The sequence below is a fragment of the Nyctereutes procyonoides genome, unplaced genomic scaffold, assembly GCF_905146905.1.
Source record: "Nyctereutes procyonoides isolate TBG_1078 unplaced genomic scaffold, NYPRO_anot_genome, whole genome shotgun sequence".
NCBI lineage: Eukaryota > Metazoa > Chordata > Mammalia > Carnivora > Canidae > Nyctereutes > Nyctereutes procyonoides.
In genome coordinates, this window is record NW_026575144.1 from 11,440,611 (window position 1) to 11,456,306 (window position 15,696).

The 15,696-nt window shown below is 35.3% G+C and overlaps 1 protein-coding gene across 1 annotated transcript in view; it reads left to right on the top strand.

The window, feature by feature from the left end:
• The window catches only part of TSNAX (translin associated factor X), a 30,343-nt gene extending 15,186 nt beyond the window's left edge, over window positions 1-15,157 (top strand). Inside the window, exons 5-6 of the mRNA XM_055308939.1 lie at window positions 8,707-8,834; window positions 12,623-15,157. Of these exons, the coding sequence (XP_055164914.1) occupies window positions 8,707-8,834; window positions 12,623-13,000 (506 nt within the window). The 3' untranslated portion in view covers window positions 13,001-15,157. The remainder of the gene's footprint in view (window positions 1-8,706; window positions 8,835-12,622) is intronic.
• Window positions 15,158-15,696: the final 539 nt, after the last annotated feature.

Here is a 15,696-nt window from a genome sequence, read left to right on the forward strand (position 1 = left end):
GAATATTTCTGTATCTTTCGGTAAGTACTGTATTAACTGTGATGAGCAGCAAAATTAGTAAATAATACGAATTTCAGCATGTCTGGTTTATCTCATAAGCCAAACAGGCTCTATGATTCCAAGATACTGTATTAGTTTGTTGGGGCTGCCATAGTAAAATACCACAGACTGGGTGGCTTAAACAACAGGAATTTATTTTTCCACAGTTCTCGAGCCTTAAAGTCCAATATCAAGGTGTTGGCAAGTTTGTTTTTTTTCCTGAGGCCTCTCTCTGGTTTAAAGGTGGCCCCTTTCTTTCTGTGACATCACATGGTCTTTCCTCTTTGCACAGGCATCCCTAGTGTTTGTTCTGTGTGCCGATCTCCTCGTCTTATAAGAACACCAGTCACATTGAATTAATCGTCTGAGTTACTTGGGTTAGAGCTTCCACATATAAATTTGGGGGAGGTGCATAGTTTAGCCCATAACCTATTTTATGGTTTTATGCAGTGCATCTAGGGGATAAGCTGCAAAATTAATGTTACTTTGGGTTTGGGAGACCAGGGAGTTGCTTTGAGTTAAGTCTAGAGGTATGGTTGGGGGGACTTGTGTTGTGCGGCTGAGTTGTGGCTCCCTTCCGTAAACCTTCAAAGAAATGCTCTAAGGAGACAAGCAGATAGCATTTGGGAAGTCTACCAGGAACCAGGGATATAAACAGGTGTTTCATGCAAAGCGTATTTCCTCAGGTTGCAGTAGTAGTCTTTGAGGTAGGTTCAGGGGAGCTTTGCTTTATTTGAGACATACTCCCTGATGGTGAGGGGAGCGGAGCGCCTCTGCACATAGAGGAGACGTCTTAGGGGAAGGGATCTGTCCTGCATCTTATCAAATGACCAAAGGATGCTCACCTCTCCTACCCAGTAAGTGCCAGCCAAACCTTGCTTTTTTTTCTTCTACTCCCTTTATTTATATCTCAGTGGTTAGAGTGAGGATGATGAGAAAGGAATAGAGATTTGATGAGTAGTGGAGAGAGTAGAGGTAGAGGCAGGCCTGTGAATCTCTCCTAGTCAGTGAATGACTGTCATTCTAATGGAGGAAGTCATGAGTTCAGTGATGTTCCAAATATCAAATCATGTCTCAGTGGCTTCATTTAGCTAGGGAAAGACAAATTAAACAAAAGATCTTTCTACCAGCATCTAAAAATCAAGAAATGATTTGATAAATAGCTTATGCTTATATTTTACAGCACTTGATAAGCAATTTTTTAGCAAATATCATTTAACATAGTAAGACAATGAAAGAATATATTTAGAGTTTGAAGTTTATATTGATTTATATAATAATTTATGTTCCTGTTAAAATATTTTGAATTCCATTGAAAGGGAAAAGGGAGTTGGAAATGCTGACAGGAGATGTTTAAGGGATTACTATAGTGACTAAGTGAGATAGGAAGAGAGTGTGATCCTTTGGTATTTAGCAGTCATGTTGGAGGGATTTAGAAGATCCCCAGATTACTATTAACTTTTCTACTCATTCATGTTTGCTTTTTTTTTTTTTTTTCATGTTTGCTTTTTAAACATAAAATTTACTCACTGAGGTGAAGTAGAAAGAGAGCCTTTTCTGTCAGACAGACCTGGGTTTGTTTGCTCTGATATTCCTTAGATCTGTAACCTTGGAACATAATATACAACCTGTTTGAATTTTAGCTTTCTCACCTGTTATGTGGGATTGGGAATAACTGCCTCATGGGTTGCTTTGAAAACTAGATGAAGTATGTTTATGAAAGGCATTTCTTACTTTGTTTGGCACATAACTGTTAACAAATGTTTGTCCTCTTCCCTTCTGGAATTTAGCAGAATTAATCTGTAGTAATGTGCTAAATTTTAAAATTTATTTTTATTTTGGGTTAAAAAATCAGTAATACTTATTTTCTCAGCATACACTCTTCAGTGCTAAAGTAAAAGCCCTGCTCAGTGGACAATTCAAATTAAACAAAATCCAAATTAGTGAAATTGTGTTTAAGTTTTACTATTGGTAGTATAATTGCATATACTTTACAAAGCTAAGGCTCATGGATATATTTTCAATGTATAATTTATGTGTTTGCATATAGGACTTTTTAGCAGAATGGCATGTGAATCAGACCTGGATCTGATTTTACTCTAACATTTTAGTGATCTAATAAAGCTAACTTGAAAAAATTCAGATAGTATTCTTAAAAATAGCTAAAAATGCAGTTTTAAAAATTTAGTTACAATTTATACACCATAAAATTAACCATTTAAATTGTCTGATTCAGTGGTTTTTACTGTAACAAGTCGTATAGCTGTCACCACTAATTCCAGAATGTTTTCATCATCCCAGAAGGATACCCCTTACACATTCATAGTCATTCCTCATCTTCCTTCCTCCACACCAATATACCCATAGCTAGGCAACCACTAATTTACTTTGTCTCCATTGGATTTGCCTCTTTCGGATATTTCATGTAGATAGAATCATATGATTTGTGGCCTTTTGTGTCTGACTTTTGTCACTTAGCATAATGTTTTCAAGGCTCTTGTATGTGTCATAGCATGTATCAGAATTCTATCCTTTTTTAGTACTGAGTAATATTCCACTGTATGTGTATGTATATACCACATTTTGTTTATCCATTCATCAGTGATGGACATTTGGGTTGTTTCTACTCTTTGGTTATTGTGAACAGTAGTGCTATGAACATTTGTAAGTTTGTGTGAACCTCTGCTTTTAGTTTCTTGTGTATATACCTAGGGGTGGAATTGCTGGGTCATAAGGCAAGCAATTTTTTAAAAACACTAAAAGCCTGGAGAGAGAGTTGAGATGCAAAATTTGAATTTAGAGCGAGACCTCTGTCTTGTCTGTTTACCTTTATATATGGTTTTTGATGGAGATTTGGATGGGATGTATATTGCTTAAGTATTATAAGAATAAATAAAAATCAGAAGTCTTTAATTGGGTTTCCTTCTGTATGTTCTAATAGAGGAACTAGGAGAAAGATAACAAATTACATAAAAGCAACTTACAGACTTCTCTCTTACTGGCAGCTGATTCTGTAAATAATTCTAATTGGATTTCATCCAAGGTAAAAGCAGAAGGGGAAGGCATTGTTTGATGGAATATGGCAGTAGGTTGAAATTTTTCACCTTGGGGATTATTCACTGAAAATAACGGATGTCCTTTTCATCAAGTTGAAACATAACTTGTTTAAACATCCTTTTACCTAGATGTGACCAGAACTGCTTTTCAGTGTTTTGGGCCAGATGTCCTTGAACTTTCTTTGTGGTATATCATGAAACCTAACTACCATGGAGCAGAAATGGACACCTCATCTCAGGATTAACTTTAATCAAACACATTCCAAGGACAACTTAAGTAATGACTTTAGATATATTTGAAAATGCAGTGTTTGATAGCCATCCATGTTAACATAGATTGACACCACAGATAAATTTTGAAGGCTGTTGTTCTGTATCTTTTTTTTTCCCATAAAAGATAAATCAGGTAACTTTAAGACCTCTAATTCTTCTATCAGTTTGAACTTTTAATCTTGTAGGAATATTTCTTTCTTAATGGACTTAAATCCAAAGTACTATAAATTAAGTATAATTAGGTTATTTTTGAACATTTGAATACTAGATTTTAAAATATTTTTGTCAAAGCACGTATCATCTCATAAAACTAGCGAGGAAGAACAGGGAGAGATTATTTTAAAGAATTTACTAAACATTTGAGTCTCTTCTCAAGGTCCTTTTGGGAGTAGGGAAAGGAGAAAGTTGTAAAGGCATCGTTCTTTCCCTCAAAACTCTGTAGTGAAAAAAATAGGTATTCATAAATCAGAGCTGGCTGAAACATTTAACCGAGATATAAGTTTTATGTAATGGGTATGGAGAAATGAGTGCTGCTTTGGGCATATCAGAACATTTAAACTTTTTCTACAGGTAGAAAAGGATTTAGAGAATCAGCTTAGGCACAGAATAGCATGGAATCCTGAAAGTTTATGGTAGGAGAGACTAGAGAATAAAGTTAAACAAAAGCACAAAGCATAGAGAATAGCTGAACTGGATTTAGTAGGAGAAAACGTGATTATGCTTTATATGGAATTGAATGTAAAGAAGCAGGTAAGGGGAAGGACATGAACTTTTGAATTAGAAATATTTTTTTATGGGACCCCTGGGTGACTCCGCAGTTGAGCATCTGCCTTTAGCTCAGGGCGTAATCCCAGTCCAAAGATTAAGTCCTGCATCGGGCTCCCTGTGAGGGGCCTGCTTCTCCCTCTGCCTGTGTCTCTGCCTCTCTCTCTGTGTCTCTCATGAATAAATAAAAATCTTAAAAAAAATTTTTTTACTTTGATATAGGTGAATTCTTTAACTTCTATGAGCCTCAGTTCATCTATAAAGGAAGGTCAGTAATACAGTCAATGTAAGCTTATAATGAATATGAAAAAGATGGATGTAAAGTACCAGATACATTATCTTAACATCTAACTGACACTCAGAACTTAGTAAGCTACTACTCATACTTTATATTTTTAAAATGTCTTGTTGGAGGCTTCTGGTACATACACAAAAACAATTAAAAGCAGGGACTCGCAGATATTTGTATACACATGTTCACGGCAGCATTATTCGCAATACCCAAAAGGTGGAAGCAACCTAAATGTCCGTTGATGGATGAATGGATAAGCAAAATGTCATATGTCTATACAGTGGAATACCAGCCCTAAGAAGGAGGAAAATTCTGCCACATGCTACAGCATGGATGAACCCTGAAGGCATTGTGCTAAAGTAAGCCGGTCACAAAAAGATAAATTCTGTACAAATTCTATTCTGTGAGGTATGTAGAATAGTCAAATCCAGAGACTGAAAATAGAATGCTGGTTGTTAGGGGCATGAGGGAAAGAGGAATGAGAGTGTATTTAGTAGAGTTTCAGTTTTGTAAGATAACAGTTCTGGAAATAGTTGGTGGTGATCGTTGTACCACAGGTGTGAATGAGTGCCACAGAACTATACACTTAAAATATCAGCTTAAAAAAATCAATTTAAATGTTAAGTTTAAACCTTGTTTGGTGAGTTTAGTTGCATTCCAAATGCATTTATTTGTAAGACTGCAAACATTTTAGCAACAGCATACTATTAAATTTTGCGTCATTTAGGAGTGTTTTGTTCAAAGTGAGAGATGTCCTCTTTAGTTGTCATACCATTTAGTTTCATCAAACGGATTTTTTTTGACATTTCAGTAGGAAGAATAGTTCCTACCGTTCTGAATTTGAAAATTACCAGAGATCATTGTGTTCAGCACTTCTACAGCTGAGGGGCAGGCGTGAAAGTTGGTTGTACCTAGTTAATTTTATTAACTACAAATAATTTTAAGAATGTATTCATTGGAACTGTTTTCCATGTTTTGGATTGGCTCATGTGGATAAAACAACTGGCTAACTCATGAATTCAGCCAAATATTTTTTTTCACTCAAAGAATGTTGTTTTACCATATGTTCTCCTGTAGATAACATCTTGGTTAAGACACAGAGGCAGAGATGTAGGTGGAGGGAGAAGCAGGCTCCTTATGGGGAGCCTGCTGCGGGACTCCATCCCAGAGCCCCCAAATCACGACCTGAGCCAAAGGCAGATAGGTGCTCAACCTTTGAGCCACCCAGGTGCCCTGGAAACTTCCTTAAAGAATTTCTCCTGAGTTGTTTGGATGGCTCAGTTGGTTAAACATCTGCCTTGGTTTCCTGGTTTTCTGGGATCAGGGCCCCCCATGTGAGACTCCCTACTCAGTGGGGAGTCTGCTTCACCCTCTTTCTCTGCCTCTCCCCCCTGCTCATACATGTGTTCTCTCTGTCTCTGAAACAAATAAAATCTTAAAAACCCCAAAGAATTCCTCCTTTAAAGTGGTCAAAATTCTGACTACTGCCAAGACAGAAAATGAAAAAATGTCCCTTAACCTTGTTAAAGGTCATATTATATTATAATCTTCGTGAGAGCTGTTGTGGTGTAGAGAGGGGCTCAAGGTAGAATGAAGTAGGTTGAGAAGTATGAGGTGAGGTTATTAAGGAATGTTGTAGCCAGCTACTTCAATAAATTTAGTTCTGAAGGGGAGAAGAGAGATGGGGCAATAGTTGGGAAGAAAGAGGACCAGTAGATGGGAGAGATCTGAGCATGTTTGAATATTGACCATTAGAATCCAATAGAGAACGTAAGGTGGAACATTGAAGGGAAAATCTGTGTTAAGCTTCCTGCTCGGATTGCATCTTTATCCTGATCCTAGGTACAGTGTCTGGCCTCAAAAGATAGAATACCTCCTCTATGGTAATAGGGGTAAAGGAAAAATAATATCATTATTCATTTTCATAATTCCCTGTTGTATTCATCAGGGTCCAAATAGGAAAAAAAGCTGCATGGTAATTTGAACAGGGTAAGTTTAATATAAACTTTAGGTGTAGGTGATTACCTGATAAGAGGAAAAGTATATTCTAAAAAGTGTAGGAATCTCAGAGAGGGCAGCCACTACCCCAGGGCTAAGGCAGGGGATCTAAAAAAGGAGCAAATCCGGAAGAGTACTTCCCTCATTCCCACCCTCCCTCACCTCCTTGAAGGCATGGCCCATTGGATGGCAGAGAAGTTTGCTGAGGTGCTGAGCTAATAGAATTCTATGGGAAGCTGTCCATGGAGAGGTGCCATACCGTCGAACTCCTTGCCCGAGGTGGTAGCTCACTGGGAAATTATTTGCGAGGAAATGCTGTGTGCTACTGGCTACCTCAAGCAGCTGGTTTCCTCACATGGAGAAGGCTGCTGGAAGAGACACACTACAACAAGGAAGAGATTTTTCCTCCTTGCTTTCCCTTACAGTGCTTTCTACCAACAAAGTTTAATACTGTACTAGCTGGCAAAGGAGAAATGTTTTAGAGTACACCTCCATTATCTGAAGTAGTGGAGCTAAATTGATCTTTTAAACTTTCTCTACTTCCTTGCTGTAATGATTATAATGACGGATACCCTTGCATGTAAATCTTTGTGCAATTATCTTCTGTTTAGCCCATTCATAAGAGTTGACCGTGGTAGAACATATTGAGAGATGTAATGAGTGGTCTTTAGGTTTTGTTCTTTGCTTTTGCATGCATGAAGTTATTTCTGGAAGGGATTGAGACGAACAGATTGTCTTTGGGAAAGAGAACTGGGTGGTCACCTATTCATAAAACTAAAATTTTACACAAATGTTTTTTATAATAAATGTAAAAGATGTTATCTGTTCTGTTAAACTTTGTTTCATTTCTCAGCATGCTATCCTATTCTATCATGTCCTGTTGTGTCAACTGAAAGCACCAGTTTCTGACTGCTTTAACATCACTTGTGCCTTAAAATGAGTCAGGATATTTTCATTTAGTAGCTTCCTCTTACTGCTATCAAAACAAAGTTATCCACTTCCCTTTGTTTCTTTGACCCTTACGTGGCATTTGATGTGATGATCCTACAGTGGGGTGAGTCTCAACACTGTTGATGCCAAACCTGATTTTTAGTGTCAGCACTGGGAGGACTCTTTGCAAGATGTGTTAGCTTGAATATGATGATTCTATTCAGTTCTGAGTTTTCTTTAGTCAGAATTCATTCTTCTCTTGTGTTTATATCAAAGCCTTTACAAAGAATACTAAAATAGTTTCTTAACAGTTAATAACATTCATTTTAAGAAATATTTTTTCTCTGTAAATATCATCTTATAGATTATACCATTAATAACATTGAAAATTGTGGCTAGAGAATTTAGTTGTTTTAAAACACTTGAAAAAGTATATATAGTACTACTTTTGATCTTTACCAAAATTTGTTTTTATTTCAGTGCTAATTTTGTGGAACTTAGATCTGGTATAAAATTGTATTGCTCATTAGGTTTTTTGTTTCTTTTTTTAAACTTAAATTACTAACGCAGAAAGGAGTTATCTATTCTTAGATCCATTTTGGAGTAGGAGCAGAAAGACCATATTGACACTTAATACTGTATTAATTTAGTGTTTTCTACCTATTAAAATTTCAGGAAAGATCCAAATGTCATTTAATTTTATGTCTCATTTGATTAAATTATTACCTATTTGCTGCTTCAGGGAGCAAAAAATAATCCACTGTGTAGTTTCTGTTAAAGCCTAAAGAATTTTTATAATAGAATTTTCTTAAATTCTTTAAACCTTTTTTTCTATACGTCTTTGATGTTTCTCTGTAGAAAAGAAAGTAGATTTTTTAAGGCCAATGACTCATGAAGTAGAAAGCTTGAATACATTTGTATTTGAGTTGTCTATAAAGTTGAGTTGCAGAGATGTTTGCTGTGTTCAGTACTAATCCCCACCTCTATCCCCAAGTAATTCTTTGTAGTCTAAGTATTGAATCCAGTGCTACCATTATAGTCAGCATCCATTAAACTTTTTTTTTTAAGATTTTATTTATTTATTTGAGAGAGAGTGCAAGTGGGAGGGAGAGGAAGAGAGAATCTAAAGCAGACTCCACACTGAGTGCAGAGCCTGACACGGGGCTCGATCTCACAACCCTGAGATCATGACCTTAGCTGAAACCAAGAGGTGGACAGGTAACTGAGCCACCCAGGTGCCCCTCCATTAAACTTTTGTTGAGCTAGGTGATGAGCAGTTTGAAGTTCTTTATTAATGACAGTCTGACTAATTCAGTAGTTGTTACTTAGTAATTTTCTTGGTTGGTGTTGCAGGACTACAGGAATATGTGGAGGCTGTCTCTTTTCAACACTTCATCAAAACACGATCACTTATCAGTATGGATGAAATTAATAAACAATTGATATTTACAACAGAAGAATGTGGAAAAGAAAATAAGACCGTAAGAATTTGAAATCATTTCACATTTATTACATAATTCATATAACAGTTTAGCAATGATAGGAGATTTCTTGGCTTACAATGTTAAGAATATTGAGATGGCAGTATTCTTTCTAAAGTGTGATTTCATAGATTCTCAACGAAGGAAATGGTCTTTTTAAAATATTTTAGTGGGCGGAACAAGAACAGCTGGTTATGTTGGGGGGATAGTAATACTATTTATCTAAAGCACTGCTAAGTGATTACTGTTAAGTCCACTTTTGGTTTTACTCTGTATTTACCATGTGCCCTTTGTAAGCACTATCTCATTTAAATTTTTTATTAACTGTATGAGGTAAGAATTCTCACCCTCATTTTACACAGTAGGAAACAGGCTTTAGAGAGTTTAAATAACTTACCAGAAACTGCACAACAAATGAAGTGCGACAGAGCTAAATTTTGAAACCAGGTGTTTTGAAATCTAAGCCAGTGCCCTTCTGCACTCTGCCAGTATTTCTCAGAGTATGCACAGAAACCCCTGCACCAAGTATCTACCTCAAAGGAGTGTTTTACAGGATTTGATTTAAAGGTTTTAAATTAGCAGTGTGTAGTATATGACACGGAAGTGGTCCCTAGTTGTCATTAGAAAAGTTAATGTAAAATTGTTCCTATACAGGGAGAGCTGTTAATCACTACTCAGTTCATAAAGCTTGTATCTGAAAATTATGCCGCTATTTCAGATTAAGAAAAAAGAAACTTTTGCAGTCTGACTTATAAATAAATATTGTTTTTTCCCTGGGTTTCAGTATATACAGGCAATGAAAGGTGAGATTTTCAATATTTGATACTTCCTGAGATACACGTACACCTAAGGATAAAATTGGACAGTTTTTCCTGTCTTTAGTTTTGGTAATTTTTTTATTATTTTTAAAAACATTACTGAGATGATCAGGATGAGATTACTGATGATGATGATTACTGATGATTAGTACTGAGATTACTGGATGGTCAGGCAGAAGATGGAGGAAGATGTAGAAATAATGTTTTCTTGAATAGGAAGTAAAATGTTAACACTGAAAGGTCAGACTGAATTTGGCATGACAAATACAACTTTAAGGAAGCCATGTATATATTTTCTCAGTTTTTAAAATTGTAGGAAGTTCATTAAGGAGGGCATTTCATTTTTGAGAAGTAAAATTCCTTTATATTTTATTTATTTAGTGAAGATTAAATTATGGAAAGAAAGGAAGCCTCTTTGATATATATATTAGAGAAATTGCTATACTCCCTTTCAAGGGATTCTGATTCAAAATTGAAAATTTTCTGATTCAAAATTGAAAATATCAGGACATAAATGTAAAGAAAAACTGAGAGTAAATGCACTGGATTTAGGTAGTAAATTATTCAGAGATTGTAATATTAAAATAATTCATATACTTTTCAAATTAAGACCACATTCAGAAATAATTTTTCCTTTTAGTGCTGAAGATTCTTGGTGTGGAAAATTCTGGGAATTTGATAGGGAAGAAAGATATTTTGTTCTGACCTGCTTACTGAGAATATTGTCAAAACCACTTAAATTTTAAAAAATGTTTTAAAGTACAAACATGCAAGAAAGTAGAGAGAATAATAACATATGGACATCCATGTACCCACTACCTGGATAATTGTTAATATTTTGCCATATTTGCTTTATCGAAATACTTTTTGCTAAACCACTTTAAAGTCAATTGCAGATGCCTTGATATTTCACCCCTAAATACTTCAGACACATCTTGAAAAATTGCATTTCAAGTAATTTGCTTTTCTCTAGTTTCTAATACACATTACCAGTGAAGCAGAATTTATTTCCTTGATAATTTATTAGTTGAAATATGTTAAATTTTTAACATGCGTTTTTCTCTAAAATCAACTTCTTAGTCATAATCAGGGAGCTCTTTCTCTCTAATGATAGAAACAAAGAACATTAATGTTTGCTTAAGCCAAAGTTATTTTTATAAACCACCTATAAAATGCAGTCCCCCTCCATTTCCCCCACAAGCTACCCTTTCTAAAAAGATGCCAATTCTACTAACAGTGAATAGAAACCAATCATAACAGGTAGTTTTATGTCATGATATCAGGTATCAGAAAAATTGGGAAGTTGACTTTGGGTACTTAGCTAGTTCTGTCATTAATTAGCTCTATTACTTAACCACATTTCTTGGACCTCACTTTTTTATATCTACGTTGAAAGGATTGGACAATCTCTGAACAGTCCAACGATATTGAGTAGTATTAATAAAACTTAAATTTGACTTTTTCATTTCCTTAATTCTCAGTGACTATCGATTACCCATAGGTAAAGTTCTCATTCCTTAATGTGACATTCTACCCCTGACCTCCTTTCTAGAATCATCTTATACTACTACTCAAATACCTCATGAGTTCCTCAAATACACAACATAATTCTGACCTGCACGCCTTTGCAATTCTGCCTAAAATGTCCTCCAGTATGATTACAGCCTCAGCCAGCTACATCTCGTACAGACTTTTTAATAACAGTTTAGGCCTGTCGTCTTCCAGACAGGCTCCAATAGAGAGAGGGAAAAGTTGATGTGGAGAGAGGAGATGGACATGAGGGTGACGGTGATAGCAGCTAACATTTATTGAGTATTTACTTTGTGTTGGGCATTATGCCAAGAACTTGGTAAATGTTAACTCATCCTTAAAATAAACCTCTGAGGTAGGTGCTGTTATCCCATTTTACAGATGAGGAAACTGAGGTTTAGAGAGATGAAATAACTTGCCCAAGGGCATACACCTTATGAAGCAAGGTCCTGGAAGAGGTGGGAGGAGATGGGTCAAGGTCATTTGGAAGAGTTAACCTCAAACAAGAGGAGGGGACAACCCATCATCTGAGACTGGAGGATAGAAGGTAAAGATGGATGTGGACATAAATAAGTTCTTTTTGTTTTGTTTTATTTTGTAGGATAAGGTCATTGAGAGAGCTTGTGCCAGTTAATCTGGCAAATGGCCAGGTCATTGTAAGTAGACAAGATTGTCTACTGAGAGTAGAGAGGTTTGGGATTGAGTAGGGGGCTGAGGAGAGTGGTAAGGGTTTGCAATAGTGTTTGAAGAGACAGGAAAGAGAACTATAGGAATAAGGAAGAAGGATTGGTGAGTAATTTGTAGCAGTACCAACTCTATAGTTGTGATTACTATTTTTTTCAGCTTGGTACTCCGCTACTTGATAAAACACTAGCATGAGTAGATTATAATATCGATTCAGGGTTTTGTCTTTGTTGGGCAGGTGCAGAAAAAGCAACAACAAAGGAGTCTTGAGTCTAAGGGAACTGAAGAGAATGTAGCAAGAGAGTGATAAATTATGATAGTCAGTGTTGCTGAGTGGGGATAGAAAAGGCCAGAGAGGGACTAAGTGACTTAGGAAAACATGCGTGGATCACAAACCCTGGAGGGCTTTATGATTTGTCATTTAAATAAGTAAGTGACTGTCATGCAATAAAGTCATTAGGCTTTATTAAGAATGTTTTAATTTTACTTTATATGTCAAGTGAAGTTGGGAATAGTTGATTTTAAAATGATACAATATTAGATTACAAAATTATCTTGAAGTCCTTTACTTCAACTTTCTACCCAGGGCATGAATTCTTGTAACATCCCAAATGGTCATTAAACAAAAAAGATCCTCTTATTTAGAGATTAGTATGACTGACCTGCTTTTGATTTTGTACCTTGTAATAAATGGCATACATGCATATCCACTCTTTTTCACGTATTGTCTTTGTGTGTGTGTGTTTTCTTTACCAGCCCTCCTCTGACGGACAGGATAAGCAGTTTGGTACTTGGAGACTGAAAATCACACCTGTTGATTACCTCCTGGGAGTGGCTGATTTAACTGGAGAGTTGATGCGGATGTGTATTAACAGTGTGGGGAATGGGGACATTGACACCCCCTTTGAAGTGAGCCAGTTTTTACGTCAGGTTTATGATGGATTTTCATTCATTGGCAATACTGGACCTTATGAGGTTTCTAAGAAGTTGTATACCTTGAAACAAAGTCTGGCCAAAGTGGAGAATGCTTGTTATGCCTTGAAAGTCAGAGGTTCAGAAATTCCAAAACATATGCTGGCAGATGTCTTTTCAGTTAAAACAGAAATGATTGATCAAGAAGAAGGCATTTCTTAGAATACCATACTCCATTGTTACTCTCTTGAGAGACCAGTTCGTAAGACTGTTATTTAGTCTTTCGTTTGACTTTATTGTGGCTTTTACATAGAAATGTTTTCAGTTGTACTTGTTTTAAATTGTAAACAATCTGTACATAAAATTATCAAGATGAATCATTTCTTACATCTTACTCATGAAAGTTTGCATACAGATGTTTGCATATATGCCTATTTGAATTTTTGCTGGCTAAATTTCATCATTTATCTTTGTGATGTGAACATGCTTCAGAGTGCACTTTCTGCCATACCTATTTTAATTTACATTGTGTGAAGTTTGGAGTGATAATATTAAGTGGAAACTGTTTATAATTTAAGTTGGTGATTTTCTTATATGTAGAGAAGATTTCTTAGTTATACATCTGGACTTGAGCTTCCTTTTTAAATTTCTTGGTAATATTTTGCTGAGCCTCCATTATAGGCTTATTCCATAGAACGAGAATTAAAAATTATTAAGTTATCAATATACTTAATTTTACGAGGTATAATAGAATTCACATTGTATTCTGGCCAATTTTTAGGCCATTTTGAATCCATTTGAAAGAGCCTTCCAGAAATATTGACGGACACCCAGATTTTAGTTTTTACATTTAGTTTTTATTCTTTATCACAGAAAGTCTGATAGTGAATTGGAGCTAACATTATAATATTTTCACTGGTTTTTGAGTTCAACTGTGTACTTGTACATATATCTGAAAAGCTTTTAGTAATGATTATTTAGCAATTCTTTTCTTGTCATATTACATTAGGCATGTTTCTTATAGATGCATCTATAAGAAATTACATTTAAATAATTACAGTGAAGTTTGAAATTTTGAAATACTAAGTTAATTCAAACTTTATAGTTGTCCAGTTGTGTTCCTTGATAGTATAAAAAGTTGCCAAAGAAAATTTATCATGTATAATTCAGCAATAAGACAATTGTCACCACAGTTGGGAATAACAATAGTAGTCTCTAGTAATATTTAGAATTGGAATTTGCCTATGAAATTAGTTATAGATTATTCCCTGTGATGTGAAACTGACTTGAGCATGACACTATTGGCTGACAACCAGACATTTCCATTTGGTATTGTGAGTTTTGAGAATCTAGATACTGGATTTTATTTGTGGAAAGAGTAGCTGCTCTGTTTGCAAGGGCTGATTCTTTGAAAGTGAATTTTTTCCAAAAAATAATTATCCTGTAAAGGAAAATAAAGCATAGACATGCCTAATAAATTAGATTAGTTGATTTGTTTTGGTGGTAGTAAGTTTTTTTGGTTTCCCTATTTGAAGACACTGCTAAAATATAGTCTGATTACATATTTTTGGGGTTTTTTTTTGCCACTTGAAGTTAAATTTATAATGTTAAAAGTAAAATAATAAATGGATTGATGAATGTCTTACAGATGTTTAAAACTGAAGTCTTTAAATAAAATATTGAAAGATAAAAGTTAAGCTTATTTTTTTGATCATACTGAGAAATACTTAATCAAATGGTTGTAGAATTTTTGGTCTAAATACGAAACCTAATGTAAACTAGCGTAATGCGGAGATTTATTTTTTCGTAAAATTAGTCCAGAGGTAGGGAGATTTTCTGGAAGGATGCTCTTCACATCAACCATTGACCCAAACTGGGTATCATTCTCATCTTTCTAAACCAGTTGGTGGAAAGGAGAAGAAGATCACCTTTATAGATCAAGGTACCTTTTTCTAGAGGTGAAGTGCAAGCACAAGAAACCAAGTTAGGGCATTGTCATCATAGGAGGAAGGGAAATGGCCTTTTGAAGGGTAGGCAGTCAACAGTTATTTATTACAGGTGGATTGGTGCCATTGCTATTTGACGCATTTCCATATTGCATATCATACTAATATGGTGGGTGCTATACAGTGATAGTAGAGGATCTCTGAGTATATCCTGAATGTTCCTCAGTTTTAAAATAGTTGGCTCTGATAGCATCATCTGTTGTAATGTTTTTCATCTTTATTGTAAAAAGAAACTGGTTCTAGGTTACATGGCAAGTTACTGACAGAATTCTGAAATAAAATTGGGTTATTTCCTTTACAAATAATTCCTGCATGTTATTAAATCAGTGGGTTTCAGAGTCCACACTGCAGAACCTTAGGGGTTTTGAGGGTGCCTCAAAGAAAGATGCTACGTAAGTGGGTGATTGGCAGAATGGCCTTAAAAACTTGATTCAAACTCTTTGCTATCTAAAAGACTCAGATTCAAAGACACAAATAGATTTTAAAAGTAAAAGAACAGAATAAGAGATACTTCATACAAACAGTAACCAAAAGAGGGCTGTATAACATAGACCTTAACGCTAATTTTTTGTTTTTGCTGGAGTCAAGAACAACATGCAATGTCAAAAGACTCATTCCACTGAGAATATATGACTGTTATAAACACACACACACACACACACACACACACACACACACTAACCACAGAGCCCCAGAACATGAAGCAAAATCTGACAGAACTGACAAGAGAAATAGATAATTCAGTGTAACAATTGGAGACTTCTGTTCCTCACTTTAAATAATACATAGAAAACAAGACAGATGAGTAAGGAAATCGACAAAATGTCAGGTTACAAAACAAGTTTTGATACATTTAAAAAGAATGAAACCATACAAAGCATATGACTACAAATGGAATGAAATTAGAAATTA